The 16,677-nt window shown below is 44.0% G+C and overlaps 1 protein-coding gene across 1 annotated transcript in view; it reads left to right on the forward strand.

Annotated features, from left to right (window-relative positions):
• SMG5 (SMG5 nonsense mediated mRNA decay factor) overlaps positions 1–16,677 on the forward strand; it is a 49,186-nt gene that overhangs the window by 16,468 nt on the left and 16,041 nt on the right. Inside the window, exons 5-8 of the mRNA XM_063440192.1 lie at positions 1,699–1,788; positions 2,449–2,538; positions 3,049–3,127; positions 8,550–8,675. Coding sequence (XP_063296262.1) covers positions 1,699–1,788; positions 2,449–2,538; positions 3,049–3,127; positions 8,550–8,675 — 385 coding nt within the window. The remainder of the gene's footprint in view (positions 1–1,698; positions 1,789–2,448; positions 2,539–3,048; positions 3,128–8,549; positions 8,676–16,677) is intronic.

Below are 16,677 nucleotides of genomic sequence, written 5' to 3' on the forward strand. Positions count from 1 at the left end.
TAGTCACAAACACTGGCCAAAATTAGCGTTCAATTTAGTTTTTTAGTTTTTTCACACAGAAAACAAATATGAACGCTAACTTTGGCCAGTGTTTGCGACTAGGTGGCTACTAAAAAAGACTGGACATACCCTATATTGAATACCCTGGGTTGTCTACTTTAAAAAAAATATGTACATGTGGGGTGTTATTCAGAGACTTTTGGCAGATAATAGTGTTACAATGTCACTATTGATACATTTGAAAGAATATATGTTTTGAAATCGCAATATCCTACTTGTACCTATAGCCCTATAACTTGCAAAAACGCATGTAAACACTGGGTATTTTAAAACTCAGGACAATATTTTTAATCTATTTAGCAGTTTTTTTTTATTCGCTTTTGTAGATGAGTAAAAGATTTTTCAAGTAAAAGTCAAAAAAATATGTATTTTTTAAAATTTTTCATCATATTTGTTTGTTTTTTAAAATTAAATTACATGAGATTATATAAATAATGGTATGTAAAGCCTTTTTTTTTGTCCTGAAAAAAAACAATATATAATTTGTATAGGAACAGTAAATGAGAGAGCGGAAAATTACAGCTAAACACAAACACCACAAAAGTGTAAAAAGAGGCCTGGTCGCAAATGCACAACATCGCAAAAACAGTTTTTTACAGTCCTTAAGGGGTTAATAACCTCACTAAGAGAGGCTTGTATTGATTGGACCCATGTTATGGACCCTCTCATTGGTTAGTCACTGTCTTATTAATAATCTCACTAATGGAGACTTGTATTGATTGGACCCATGTCACGGACCCTCTCATTGGTCAGTCACTGTCTTATTAATAACCTCACTAATGGAGACTTGTATTGATTGGACCCATGTCACGGACCCTCTCATTGGTCAGTCACTGTCTTATTAATAACCTCACTAAGGGAGACTTGTATTGATTGGACCCATGTCACGGACCCTCTCATTGGTCAGTCACTGTCTTATTAATAACCTCACTAAGGGAGACTTGTATTGATTGGACCCATGTCATGGACCCTCTCATTGGTCAGTCACTGTCTTATTAATAACCTCACTAATGGAGACTTGTATTGATTGGACCCATGTCACGGACCCTCTCATTGGTCAGTCACTGTCTTATTAATAACCTCACTAATGGAGACTTGTATTGATTGGACCCATGTCAGGGACCCTCTCATTGGTTAGTCACTGTTTTATTAATAACCTCACTAAGGGAGACTTGTATTGATTGGACCCATGTCATGGACCCTCTCATTGGTTAGTCACTGTCTTATTAATAATCTCACTAATGGAGACTTGTATTGATTGGACCCATGTCACGGACCCTCTCATTGGTCAGTCACTGTCTTATTAATAACCTCACTAATGGAGACTTGTATTGATTGGACCCATGTCACGGACCCTCTCATTGGTCAGTCACTGTCTTATTAATAACCTCACTAAGGGAGACTTGTATTGATTGGACCCATGTCACGGACCCTCTCATTGGTCAGTCACTGTCTTATTAATAACCTCACTAAGGGAGACTTGTATTGATTGGACCCATGTCATGGACCCTCTCATTGGTGCAGACTTCTTATTATCGACCGGTTCATTTCTTGGGTTTTTGTACCCAGCTCATGACTTCAGAATCATTCTTTTAACGGTCCCTGAATATGATTGTGTGATTTCCATTCCTGTTCCAGGCTGTAAGAAGCCAGTGTCTGCCTCTGTGAAAGAAATGGATTGGGCGCAGATGGCGTGTCACAGATGTCTTGTGTACCTGGGAGACTTGGGTAAGATTGATTTCTGCTGCTCATAATTTTTAATGAGACACTATAGGCACCAAAATAACTTTAGCTTTACACATCATACCCCTGTGCTCTCACTGCTCAATTCCCTGCCATTTAAGAGTTGTATCACTTTGTTTATGCACACCACCTGCCATGCGACTTACACAGCTTTCTTAAACACTTCCTGCAAAGTCATCTAAAGTTTACATATTCTTTATTGAAAAATCTGTTTCATTTAGAATTTCTTCTCTCCTGCTTTAATAGCTTGCTAGACCATGCAGGTGCCTCCTGTATGTGATTAGATTTCAATTTACAGAGCAGGAGTTAAACACCTTTAAAGTAAGTTAACATCTGATTTGAAAATGAAACCTTTTTTTTAATGCAGGCTGTGTCAGTCACAGCCTGGGGAGGTGAGACTAGGGTTGCATAAAAAGAAATGAGATTTAACTCCTTAAATGGCAGAGGATTGGGCAGTGAAACTGTAACTGTCTATATACAAAGACTGCTTAATTAATCTAAGTTGTTTTGTTGCTTATAGTGTTCCTTTAATTGATTGCAATGTATTATCTATACATTTTAACTAGTTATCATATTCTAGCAAAGAGTAATGAACCATAACTTCATAAAACACAGAATTCTGAGCCTGTTTTTTCCGCTCTGTAGCACGCTATCAGAACGAGTTGGCTCTGGTGGACACTGAAAAGCTGGCTGAGAGGTTTTACTACCAAGCACTAACCGTGGCACCCCAGATTGGTAAGCTGTCTTTTCAGTTATTCATTTTTATGCAGCATCACTTTTTGCATGAAGGTGTACCCGGCTGTAATGGATGAGGGAGTCCTTTCTGACCCACAGAACTGACATGCTGTAATCTCTGTCAATCAAGACACCCATTCATGCCAATGCAGTCATATTATCTAGATTGTTTTATCTCAAAGGATGTTAGATTTTGACTTTGTCAGTGCCTGTGTACGGTACTCACTCTGTTTACTCCCCTTGTAAAGAGTGAATGAGAGGGGCAGACCATTGGGGCTTGCAGAACAAAAGGCTCTCCCCCCCCCCTAGTCCTAGTGTACTAGTCACAGGTTTGATTGTATGTTTTTGACTGGATGTTCCATTAAACTGAGAAACACATGCATGTATCAGTATGTCTGTTCCAGACTGTTCTGTGGCTAGCTTCATTAATGAGTAATGAATATCATGCATAATAAGAAACCCTCGAGGAATGTCATTCTCAGGTTACCAAACCGCTCTTTCTTGTAACAGGAATGCCATTTAACCAGTTAGGCACGCTGGCGGGAAGTAAGTACTATCACGTGGAAGCTACCTACTGCTACATGCGTTGGTGAGTCTTTGATCTACCACTGACCCACCCTTTGGGCAAAAGACATTATTTATTTTTATTTATAGCATGTAGTCTATGGCCAAATTACATTCTTTCAGTGCTGTTCCGTTGTTCTACCAGCAGAGGGGGCATGTTCCCAGCATAATGCTCCCTAGATATGTTGACTTGCACAGAATACATTATAGAAATCAGAGTTGTGAAACACTAGCCATGTAATTTAACCATTTGTTATCTTCTGTTAAATATCTTTTTTCCTTTTTTTTTTCTTCTTGTAATGTTTAAATATTTCTCCTTTTCCCCCAATCATGTCTGTTTCCCAGTAGACCTTTATGATTGATCTCATGTAGACCTTTCTTGTTAGTAAAATAGTCCTTCACATGTTGGGAGTTTGCGGGTTCTTGGCTGTTCCTAGAATTGCACTCTTTTTGGTAGAGCTTCAAATACCCCATCTGGAATCTGCTGAAGCCACTCTCCTAACTTTGGCGGTTGGGGGTCACAGCCTCAAGTGCTCTTGTCATAACTGGGACTACTCCTACCTTCACTTTCCATATTCTGTCTAGCTCCTCTTTCAGTCCTTGATATTTGGGACAGCCTGTTCCAAGATGTTTGTTCCTCTGCAAACGTTTGTTATATACTGCCCTCCCTCCCCGGCTCCCCTAGGTTATCTCATTAGCTAAACTTGATCTTAACTCTCGTCCATCTCTACCTTGTCCTGCCCCTCTCTGGCTATCTCCTAGTATAACACTACCCTCGCCTCTGAACTGGACACTGCAGCCCTGCTCCAAACATGCACCTCAAGGTGGATGTGTCTCCAACCATAGAGAGATGCTCCCTTTCTGTTGAACACTGCTCGAGGACATCTGGTGCCTTATCAGACTTTCTCCATTAGAAATTCATCTTACAGCACAGTCCCTTAACATTGCTAAGTAATCATACTTTTCCTCCCTCATTAGTACATACTCTCAGAATCGGCGTCTCTTTGATACTTCACGCTCTCTTTTTCGTCATGCCCTCACCACCCCCAAACTATCCTTTCAGCTGAGAAGTTTGTATGCTAGTTTATTGGCAAGATTCATCAGTTAAGGAAAGAATCCCCCCACTCCCTCTCAACCAGACTTTGACTATGCCTTTCCAACCCTTCAGTCCTTCTTACTGCCTGCTGAACAGTTTAAGGCTGCCTTCCTGCTTCTTCTTGCCCCACCACTTGACCACTCAATCCCATTTCATCTTGCGGTACCAGATTTTTTTCCGCTTGCATTGTGCCATCCTGGAAACATATCTTCAACTGCTCTTTTTTCTGTTGTCCACGCTCTCCTTAAACATGCTACTGTTGTATCCATCGTAAAAAAGCAATCTCTTGATCCATCTCAACCTTCTAACTACCATACCATATCTCTGCTCTCTTTATCCTCAAAGGTTATGGAACTACTGGTCTTTACATTTCTGACATACGTTCTCAACTCCAACACTCTCCTTGATCCTTTTCAATCTTTTGCCCCCTCTATTCTACTAAGACCACTCTAAGTAGAGTAATACGAAATCTAATCGAGGCTAGATTCAAAGGCAAATACTACATATTAATTCTTCTAGACCTCTATGCTGCCTTTAACACTGTTGATTATGCTCTCCTTCTTCAAACTCTTCCCACTCTCGCTCTCCGTGACTGTCATTTCGTGATTCTCATCCTATCTCTCCCCACGTTCTTTCATTGTCTCCTTTTCCAATAACACCTCCTCCTCTTATTCTGTCTCAATTGGAGTCTCCAAAGGCTCTTTTCGCTGTCCATTTTTTTAAATTTTTTTTTTTTTTCAATATTGCATCTCATAGCAACTTTTTATTTATTTATTTATTTTTTAATTCTTTATTTTTATTGTGCCATATGGGTTACAAACATGCCTGTTATGCCACGACAGCAGTCCCAGGATTATAAATGTAAACAATAGGTGAATACATGCGATCAATTTGAAAGTTATGCAAGTTGCTCAAAGGTTAGGCTCATTAACATGTGGTTGTTGCTTCATGCTTGGCACATTTTAGTAATTATTACAGTTACGTAATTATTAAACGATAGGCAAGTCACAGTGACTTTTTTTTAAGCGAGAAAGCTGTGCAATGCTTATGATTAATAATATAGCAAGGTTTGTTATTGCGATTACGTCTTAACGGGCATAACCGCAAAACCAATACATTTTAGGCAGTGGCAGTAGAGTAGTACAAATTTAGACAGTGACATTTGGCAAGATGCACACTAACAGTATATAGACGGGAAAAGTCGGGATGTACTGCACTAATTTGCTTTTGTGATAACAACATGCTTATGCGCCTGAAGATAGTAGTTGAGAGGTGCAAATAGCAAAGGTTATTTTGGTCGTGTAAAGAGACAAAATTGTGAAACATGTGAGTGGACAAATATCATAGGACAATAATTAGCAAGCTTGGGTTAATCTGATAGGGGACCGCATGGGGCTACACACAGGTGATGGAGAGTTAAACATCTCAGTTCATGAGGCCAAGGTCTGATATAGCCAACCCCCGATAGTGGTCAGAGTGTAGGGCAGCTGGAAAAGTTTAGGGGTGTCATGGTCTGGTAGCGTGTCGTCAGTCCCAGATCCGAGGTACCATATTCAGCCCACACCGAGACTTGGAAGTGAACGAGGGCAGTCCTGATATGGTGGTGTGCGAGGGTATTGTGTGGTCAACTCCGGGGGGATGATCGTAGTAGTCCCGTGGGCCCAGGTCGCATTGGTGGGCAGCCCCGTCTGTGCGGTGTGTAGTGATGCTTCGGCCCTTAGTCGGCACTTGAGTTGGTTCTGTCCTGCTATGTACATAGTGACCGCCAGGCTGGGGACGTATGCCGGGATTACAGCCCAATCGTGGAGATACGTGGCGTCTAGGTGTCGGGTCTCCTGTCCTGCTCCGGAGCTTTTTGAGAGTTGGTGCCCTCCTGCCACGAGCCTGGGACCCATCTTGGTCCAGGGTCGTCCCTTTCGGGATGGTGCGGTGAGCTTTGGTAGTGAAGCTGGGACATCGTTTTGCTGCTCTCCGCCTGTGTGGCCGGCACCTTTGGGTCTTGTGCCCTGTTGCTCTCGGCCTGGAAAGGCGCGTAATGTGGGGTACAGTAGCTTGGGGCTTAGTGGTGCCCTGAAGAGGAGTTCCAAACCTCCTTTCGCCATCGGTCTTATCCCGAGGTGTCATCGGCTGTAAACTCGCCAGCAGCTTGGCCCAGAAGCGGTCGAAGGTTGCTTCCAGGGGGTCCCTTGTATGTCCACGGGTACATGCTGTGTCCTTTTGCTGCAGCCGCTTGTTTTGCATCGCCGCGTGTAAATCCGCCATCTTGGAGGCCCTCGGTTCCACTTCGTTCAGTGCAGTCGCTGGGCCCGTTGTGTAGCGTGGTGTTTAGGGCACTCCGTCTGTCAGAGACCGGGATAACCCCCACCGGTCCATTGGGGGGGGGGGGGGGAGGAGGAGGAGATTTTCAGTCGCTTGGGACGTTCAGCCTTGGGTAGGCTGTCTTTCCTCCCTGTCTCCTCCGGTAGGCCTCATTCTGCCGCTGCGGTTCCCGGTCATGCCGGTTGTCGAGAGAGGTATCAGCAGGTTCGTGCCCTCTTCCCCAGTCCAGTGGGTTGATTGGTAGGCAGCTGTCGTCGCTGTACCCCAAGATTTTGACAGAATTTTATCCCAGACAGCAGGAGCTCGTGCTGAGTGCGTCTTGTTAGTTTGCCAGTCAGGCCCCGCCCCTCATAGCAAACTTGTTAATTCATTTGTATTTCACTGCCACTTGTACGCTGATGACACCCGAATATCTCACCTCCCCTAATCTCTCTCTTCCTGACATAAAACGTGTCAACACAGTAGTCTCTGTTCCATCTTTGATTGGATGTCCTCCCACTTTCTAGAACTCCATTTTAAACTAAATCTAAAACTGAGCTTCTTCTCTTCCCTTTTCATAATGCTAATTCTCCTCTTTCACTCTCCCTGTAAGTGGATGGTACCTGCATCAGCTGTCATTGCAAGCTTGCTCTCTTAGTGGTATCTTTAACTCTTTCCTCACCTTTATGCCTCGCATCCAGTCTGTTACCAAATCCTAAAAATTCTACCTTACAAACATAGCCCGACATCGGCCCTTTTCTTACACAAGATTCGATTAAAAAGCTTGTTCACGCTCTTGTAATATTTTTCATTGATTAGTGGAATTCTCTCCTAATTGAATGCAGATGCCGGGCTGATTTCTCCTTTATCGCCGCTCACACACCTCATACCTCTGTCAATCCTTACATTGGACTCCTGTACCCTATAGGATTCAATTCAGTATATAAACCGTTGGCGATAAATCTCTAAACAACTTAACCCACCACTACATTTCTTCCTGAGTGAGTGTAAGCCCCTTTCCAGTCGCTCCTTTCTGCTGGTGACCTTTTTCTTACCCGCTGCTCCTACCTGTCCTTACTCGCTCTTGCAGGACTTCTCGCGGCCAGTTCCACTCCTTTGGAACAACCTGACTACTCCCATCAGACTCTCCACAAGTCTTCAATCATTTAAGTCCCTCAAAACCCATCTCTTTAACTGCCTCCCAGGTTAACTGTTATTTCACAAACCTATAGCTCACTCTCTTAAAGGGACACACTCCACTTTCACCTTCTAAATCTGCTACATTCCCGCCCTGTTGCTTGGTTGCTTTGCCCACGTTGCCCGTCATATTGTGTTTCTTTATCCAACCTCTAGATTGTACGTTTTTTCAAGCAGGGTCCTCATCAACCAGTTGTCCCTGTAACAATTTGTAATTGTCTCATTTATTGTTAAATTTCTCCTTTTGATAATATTATAAACTTCTGCGGAATAAGTTGGCACTACATATATATGCCAAAATTAATAATATCCCCCACTGGATTATCAGGGAGAGAGGAAGAGACACTCTGGGTAGAGACTCCAGTTTTTAAAATTATTTTGTGTGTCGTGATTGGGTTATCACTTAAGTCCATTGGACAAGTAGTTTTTTTTGTTTTTATTCCTCCTCAAAAAAATGCACGTTATCAAAGTATAATTCTGCAATCAATTTATTAGATCAGCATTTCAGTTTGGTATGGCAAACTTAAATTGTAACAATGAAAGTATGCCATGTCGTACTGAAACTCTGACCTAATGTGGGGAGTCTTCTATTAAAAGATTTTTGTGTTCATGTATAACATGTAGTGCTCTCATTTTATCTATTAATTTTGGAGTTACCAGAAATGGAACATATAGTTGATCATATTATGTTTGTTTTCTTTTCTGAACCACTACAATGAGCTTAAAATGTCCCTATAACACAAGTTCTCTTAATGGTGTTAAATTTAAATAAAACAAAAATCTGCTGAAGGAATTTGTTTACCTTGGCACAAAGCAAACCAATTGGCACTCACCACCAGCTCTCTACATTTTTCAGTATCCAGTCTGAGGTGTCTTTTGATGGAGCTTACGGTAACCTGAAGAGACTGTACAACAAAGCAGGGAAAACCTATCATCAACTGAAGAAGTGCGAGACCAGGAAACTTGCCCCCAGCAAAAAAAGGTGAGAGTAATAGCTTGCTGCTAAGCACGTTACAATCACCTCATAAGTATTAAAAGGAACATTCACGGTTAGGGCTGAGCAAATGATAGATCCTTGTAAAAGCTGGCAAAAGCATTGAGGCAGTTGTTGTTTGTAATTCTACAACAACTGGGGATCTACCTTTTGTCCAGCCCTGCGTTGGCTAATAAATGCATATATGGTTTTTTTAAATGCATAAGTATAATGCATTAATAAAAAACAACCATGAATTCATTTTTTTTCTCTTTTAAAACTGGCTTTATTACATACTTCCCTTGCACTAGCTGCACATCGGACTTCTACAGCTAAGCTGATCCTCCCATTTGCTGTCCAATAATATCCTTGTTTGTGACAGGCAGTGTTCAGTGACATGATTTTTCACAGAGAAGCATTTGATTGGACAGCTATCAACCAATCTAATGTTTGACACAGAGAAGCACAGGACATCATTTGGCTGAGAGCCTGGCACAGAGCAGTCAGGTATTTGGGAGGGTTAGGCAGCAAAGCACAACCTACATTATCAGTCATGCTTACAGTGCAGCATCTGCAAGTTCTGGCTGTGCATACTAACCGCAAATGCCCCAGTTACATAAATTCTGCCTAGTCCACTTGTGGCTCTGGTTCTGCACAGACTGATGTGTGTTGACGGTGGAGGAGTTGCACTATAATAATTACTTTAACATGTGTCTATTTTTTTTTTTTTTTTTTTAATTCTTTATTTTGGTGGTGCATTGTTAAAGGACCACTCTAGGCACCCAGACCACTTCAGCTTAATGAAGTGGTCTGGGTGCCAGGTCCAGCTAGGGTTAACTAATTGTTTTATAAACATAGCAGTTTCAGAGAAACTGCTATGTTTATCAATTAGTTAAGCCTTCCCCCTAATCCTCTAGTGGCTGTCTCACTGACAGCCGCTAGAGGCGCTTGCGTGATTCTCACTGTGAAAATCACAGTGAGAGCACGCAAGCGTCCATAGGAAAGCATTATGAATGCTTTCCTATGTGACCGGCTGAATGCGCGCGCAGCTCTTGCCGCGCGTGCGCATTCAGCCGTCGGGGAGGAACGGAGGCGGAGAGAAGGAGGAGAGCTCCCCGCCCAGCGCTGGAAAAAGGTAAGTTTTTACCCCTTTCCCCTTTCCAGAGCCAGGTGGGAGTGGGTCCCTGAGGGTGGGGGCACCCTCAGGGCACTCTAGTGCCAGGAAAACGAGTATGCTTTCCTGGCACTAGAGTGGTCCTTTAAGTACATAGGAAACATAAACATGTCAATAAAGAGCAATATATAGTGTCACAGGAAGTAATATTATACACGTTGAGATTGCTGCACTTTTTTTTTTTAAATGGAAAGAGAATATTAATGAATAGTGGTGTTCTGCGCTTTGGGTAGGGGAGAGTGAAAGGTGTATTATTATAGGCTTCGCACCGACTATGGTTATGAGGTATAAGGATTCGGTATTGAGGTGATGAGCCGATTACAGCTTGTTGGTGGGTAGAAAATCTAGACCTATAGATAAGCATGTATGCAGACTGCAGATGCGCGTTAAGTTAGGCCAGTACCTAGGCTGGCAGCTGTAAATGAGCCTATCGGGTAGAGCTGTAAACCATGCTATAGCAGATGTTTAGAGGTGGTACCACCGTTATGAGACCTGTTGTTACGTAAAAGCTAGCTTGGGACCAGGTACAGGTCTTAAGTTACATCTAGTGGTTTCCGCGTTAGGGTGTCGGTAGTGTGAGTGGTGCCCTCGTCTTTTCAGGGTGGGGGTGCTGCCTGCTAACGGGCATGGCCGACCTCTCGGTGGAGGTGTTGCCCCTAACCAAGGGGGTGGCGGGGGGGGGGGGGGTAGTAACGAGTCAGTGACTGATCCTGTGTGGCTGAAGAGAACCGGACTGGGTCCATGGGAGGCATCACTTTATGGGTGCCTGGTTATGTTATAGTATGTCGAATCTCCCTACTCCTGGGTGGTCAAGGTCGAAGATCGTGTCTTCGTGTGGGAGATTCTGCAGTGATAGACAGAAAAGGAAAAAGAGAGGAAAAAAAAAAAAAAGAAAAATATATAAAGGCATTGGGTGAAAACAAGCAAATAAAGTCATATCGTTAAAACTTTGCAACTCTGCAACTGTGCAGCCTAGAGCTGCTGGTGGAGCAAGTCCCTCCATTGGGTTTGGGTCAGGGCTGGTAGAGTCCCTGTCAGTCAGGTGTCCGGCGGGTCGTTGCTTGCAGGTCTTGGCACAAATGGTATCACTTTGGATGGGTCCCATCCGTGGGTGTGCTTTGGGTCCGCCGCGGCTGTCGTCACCTCCTGTACATCCATAGCTGCGAGGAACGCTGGGATATCAGTCCCTGAGGTTATCTTTCGTGTGATCCCCTTGTGTGTAACTAAAAGTGATCGTGGGGGTCCCCACCTGTAGGGCACTCCTGCAGCCCGCAGTCGGGCCGTGACGGGAGCCAGGGTTTTTCGCCATTGCAAAGTGGCTTTGGATAAGTCCTGGTAGAAGGACAATTGTGCGTCCTCGAATGTAAGCGGGGTCTTGTTCCTTACCGCTGTCATTATTTGCCCCTTGTCTTGAGGCAGTGCGCAGCGGGGTATGACATCACCCGATGTTGTGGTATCGGTAGCGGTGGGCGTCGGTAGGCGATACATCCCAGCGATGTTTACTTTTTTAGCGGTGGCGGGTGGGAGCACAGTGGTTAGTAACCTTCTTACGTAGTGTGGTAGTTCCTCCTGAGGAACGGTGGCTGGGATGCCCCTTATTTTAATGTGGTTGCGGCGGTACCTGTCTTCCTGCGTTGCCACCTGTAGTGATAGAGCCTGTTGGGCTGCCTGCAGTTGGGCTATAGATGCCTGTATAGTGGAGGTGTCCTGGCGAAGCTCTTTAACGTCTGCTTCTGTAGCCACCAGTCTGCCTGTGAGTTGTTGCATGGAGGATTTCAGGATGGGCAGGTCAGCAGCAAGCAGGCCCTGAATGTCTTGTAGCATAGTGGATAAGATTAGTAGGTCTTGTTTAGTTGCAGGCTCATTGTTACCTGCAGGGGCTGTGGCTGTGTGTCCTCTTCTGGGCTCTGTAGCTGGGATGCTGCAGGGGCTGCTGTGTGGGGAGGCCCTGGTGAGGGTGGGTGGTCTGAGGCCGCCATTGTGGCTGAGGTGTGCCGCTGGAGCATAGCTCCGATGTCCCTGTGATCAGGTACATTACCGGGTGTGGGTTTTTGATTTCTGCGCCCCATGGGTGTATTGGCAGGTGTTGTTTGGGGCGACCACAGCTCCGCTGCGTTTCCTTCAGGTTCCCCGCCCCAGAGAAACTCGAGGTCGCGGTATGAGGGTTTGTAGTAGGCCCCGGTTTTACGTTTTGCCTTAAGGTGCTTCGGGGAGTATTGGAAGGGCATCTGTGGATTCAGCGGGGTGTCCCCTGGCTGTGTCTGGTGTTTGCAGGGCCGGATGGTTGCTCGTTTCCGAGATATCGTCGAGATTGTATGTGGATTCGGCGGAGCTGGGAGAGATGGCGTCCGGTCCGGTTCAGTGCCAGGCTCCGCCCCCCAGATTCTGGTGTTTTATAAGTTTTATGAAGACTAAGAGGAGTCTTTTTTATCTACATTAGTATAAGAGTAATTATAGTTGTTATCCTTGTTTTCTTCCACTGGTGCGTTTACAGTTTCTAGTGGGTGAATCAATGCTGGGAGAGATGGCGTCCGGTCCGGTTCAGTGCCAGGCTCCGCCCCCCACATGTGTCTATTTTTAATTTGTTTATTTTTTTTTAAATGCATGTTTTATTTGCAATGCCTGATATTAGCAAATACCCTGATTAGAAACAATAAAGAAAACACTTGGATAAATTAGGTAAATTCATGGTATATAAGATTACAAAAAAGGAAAGAAGTAAATCGGGACCTGCTCCAAAATAGACAGCTAGGTACTGAGAAAGATTACCCAAAAAGTATTAGAGTATTCAACAGTTAAAATTCTTAAAGAAGCAATTGTATAATTTCATTACTATATAGACAAAAAAAACACTCTCATGTGAAAAAAACAAACAACTGTATATAAACGTTAAAGTGCCGAAACACGCACACAGAGCTCTGAGTGCTGCAGGGAGAGAGAGGAGACCTGGCAGTAAGAGCAAGGTATGCTGCCAGGTCTCTCACTGAATGGGGGGGTATTAGCAGAGTGATGTGTTGCAGGGGCCCTTCAAGTCATTATAGGCCCCTGCAACCTTCTTACAGCACTTTTTTTTTGCATAACTTCTGCTGTGGAGATCTCCACAGCAGAAGCATGGCTGTGCTGCCGGGCCCCTGACTGACTTGGGCCCTCGGTCCATGACCGAACTGCCCGACCTGTCAGTCCGCCCCTGAGCTCAGCTCCTGCACCACAGGTCTGATTACAGGCATTTCAAGCCCATTACTCCTCATAAAACAGCATGGCCTCAGCTTCATCTTACCACTGAGCAGTCTAGGGGCACAAATATACAAGCACACGGATCCAGCGCGAATTCCGCCTGTCTGGCTGCAAGGCCTAGCAAGACTGACGGCCTGAAGGTTGGAGGAGGCGGACGATCCTCCGACCCGGACCGCATACTGACCTGTGACAAGCTTGACGCCCCGTCACCCCCCCCCTCTGGGCCGGCGGGGGATATCCCGGTCCCCACTGGGGGAAACCTCCTCCCTGGACCGCTCAGATCTCCCAAACTGGGGGACCGCACGAGGAGCCAAAGATGGCCGCCGAGCCCCAGACAGCGCATAACATGGAGGTGGCAGGCATCCAGACCTGGCGGGAAAACTTTGAGGCCAGGTTTGATCACCTTTGCCAAGAGTTCTGTCACCGCATCGCTACCCGCAACTCACATGGGCCACAGACCCATCACGGCGGAGAGCCGAACCACGTCTCTTATTCTGGGCTGGGAGCCCACACGGAGGCTCAGCCAACTAGCCGCCCAGAAACCTGGAGGGTTATCCCACAGGCCCACGACCCTGCCAAAAAGCAATGGAGGGTCCCTGGACATGCGACACGGGCTCCCCTTAAGGCCCGGGCTCAGGAGGGTGGAAGACACCGGCGTCTCATGCCTACCGCTGCTTGCCGAAAGAGAGTCAGGCCCGGTACACAACACCCCTTGCAGGAAAACAGCGCTGACCTGCTGGTCGGAAAGCAGACTCATCATCTCCGATGGCGCAGAATCCTCACTCACCTGCCGCTCCGATTGAGCTCTGCACATCACCAACCACAGAGGCTGAGAAACGCCAGGCGCACGCGGCCACTCCAGACCGAGCTGAAGTATGGGAACCCTCAAGTTCGTAGGGAGGAGAAGCTAACTTGTCCCAGACAATGCAAGGGTGAGTATGCCCTAACTCGACGCGATCCCCAGCGGACTACCCTATGCAACCCTTTATGCCAAGAACCCATGCTTCCCCACCTTGGGTGTAGGCTGACTGTCAGATAAGAGCCAGGACACTCATACAGATTCTCACTTTTATGCGAGTGCACCTTGCATAGCTGTATGAGCGCTTAAAGGCACCTTGTAATCCTGCTCCTTATGTCTACTTCCATTGGTGCAACCCACATTCTAAAGCAATCTATTACCCAGTGGTACTACTCATGTCTTATTATCCATTTCTCTCTAATATGCAATTAATCTACCAAACTTGCCTCTAACTGTGTTTTCTTAGCTAAAAGGGATACTAGAGTAAATGTGTTGTTGCATTAGAAGACATGCTACTGTTTGTTACATGCTGAGCTCTAGATCAGTAACTTTAACTTTTTTTTCTTTATTATTATTTTTTATTTTCATTAAGCATAATTTCAGCTAGTCTAGCCCGTTAAATGTCATATATTACTGTTGACAACCCGCTGACTTGGGCAAATACGTCCTGTTTATAGCGACAAATAGTATTGCAGTGACTGACAATAGTATAGTAGCGACAGATAATAGCATTGAAGTGACTGATAATGGTATTGACGCGACTATAAACAGTATTGAAGCGACAGCCAATAGTATTAAAGTGTAAGCTCGTGACATTGAAACCTCACTGATGTTGTAAAATTTTGCTGACCCAAGCACAAACACACTTAACGTAATTTAACTGAATGTTCCTACTAAGCAGTTGTTCATTTATAAAAATTGTGCATGTATTATAGATAACCCCATTGTTATATATTCTTTGACAATGCAGTATTGCCGTCGGGGTACCTCGCGCAAGTATGTTACCTTGTTATGCACTACAAAAATAAAGAATTACACAAAAAAATAAAAGTGCCGAAACACGCGACGAGCGCACGCTTTAGATTATATTTTACTTTGGGAAGTGTTAGTACGTGGGGTACTTGCCTATAACTTAGTCCTAATTTCTTTAAATATCCGGCAGACGCTCCTAATACTAGTATTTACTTTACGTTAGACCAGGCTTCTCCAAACTCCGGCCCTCCAGATGTTGCTGAACTACAACTTCCATGATTCTCAGCCTCTTTCATTCAAAGAATCATGGGAGTTGTAGTTCAGCAACATCTGGAGGGCCGGAGTTTGGGGAAGCCTGCGCTAGACTATTATGTATGATTGTTCTCGAGGAGTACATTAGAATAGGGGCTGCCTCGCAGCAGCATTTAGGGCTAGTACAGATTAGCGTTCGATTGGCTGGAGAGGTGGATACTCAGGCAATCTAATATTAGGAATTTATTGCTTTTATTACCATTTATATTCTCATATTAAATCTCCAATGACCTTATACTATAGTTTGCTGTACACTTTCTAGTGTTGCTAGTTCTTTAGCTTCATTTAAAGGCTAAATTAGTCAAATTCTATCAGGGGCTACCTGGAAACCGCATTGTAAGCTAGTACAGACTAAACCTGTAACAGCCTAAGAGGTGGATTTAATGGGTATCGAATGTCATAGGAGTACGGTCTTTTACTCTATTCTACACTACTAATTCTATACACTGAAACACTATATTTTATATATCGTAATTCGGGTGTATTCTCTCTAGTGCCGCTAGACATTCTAACAGATTGTTGCTAAGTGTCTAGTAATTCAGTTGTATTTATATCTTAAATGACATTTACACCTCTGTTTACCGCTATTCACCTCCTGATAACATTACCTAAGTTAGTAGGTGAACCACAACTGGTTTGAACGACTAGAACACTGCTAGTCTCTCCCAGTCTTATTTGAAATTGACTTGTGATACACTGCAGCATACTGTTCTTAGATATAGACACCTAAAATTGCCTACTACGGGACAGTGACTTAAGGTTCCAAATAGGCTGTTGCTTTCTTATGATAAGACTATATATCTAAGTGTGTCTATATTTTGCCGTTCATTCATCATACAGGTGGACTATCTGTCTACCTATTTATCCCTATCTAATCGTCTGGATTTTTACTATTTAAATTGCAACGTTAGTTTGACACTTGGTTCGTTACTAGTATAATGCAATTTGAATCAGCAGGTTTGCAATATTGTTAACTACATAGATACATGTACAAGCCTTCTCTGATACCTTTAGATTCATATCTTTAATATCTTCCCAATTTTACCCCCTTTTTTCACTTTCATGTTTATATACACTTGGTTGGTTTTTTTTTTCACATATGTGTGTTTTTGTTTGTCTATATACTAATACAATTGCTTCTTTAGGAATTTGAACTGTTGTTGAATACTCTAATACTTTTTGGGTAATCTTTTTCGGTACCTAGCTGTCTATTTTGGAGCAGGTCCCAATTTACTTATTTTCTGATGCATATATGGGGTTTAAGCCACTCTGTATACCTAAAACTAATACGACCCCCCAGGGGTATTTCTTCTCCCTTACAGAGTTCGTCTTTTATATAAGATTACAAAAAAATGTAATATTCCAAAACAATTTTAATTCTCTCTCTATTCTAGAGAAAAGGGGAATACAAACTCGTTCATTGTAATGTTTAGCCCCCATTTTGTCTTGTCAGTCTCCTCACATATGTTTTCCACCCTGTCCCTCTCAGAACACGGCATATCGACGATCTAAATGATAGA

The sequence above is a fragment of the Pelobates fuscus genome, chromosome 13, assembly GCF_036172605.1.
Source record: "Pelobates fuscus isolate aPelFus1 chromosome 13, aPelFus1.pri, whole genome shotgun sequence".
In the NCBI taxonomy this organism is placed as follows: Eukaryota; Metazoa; Chordata; class Amphibia; order Anura; family Pelobatidae; genus Pelobates; species Pelobates fuscus.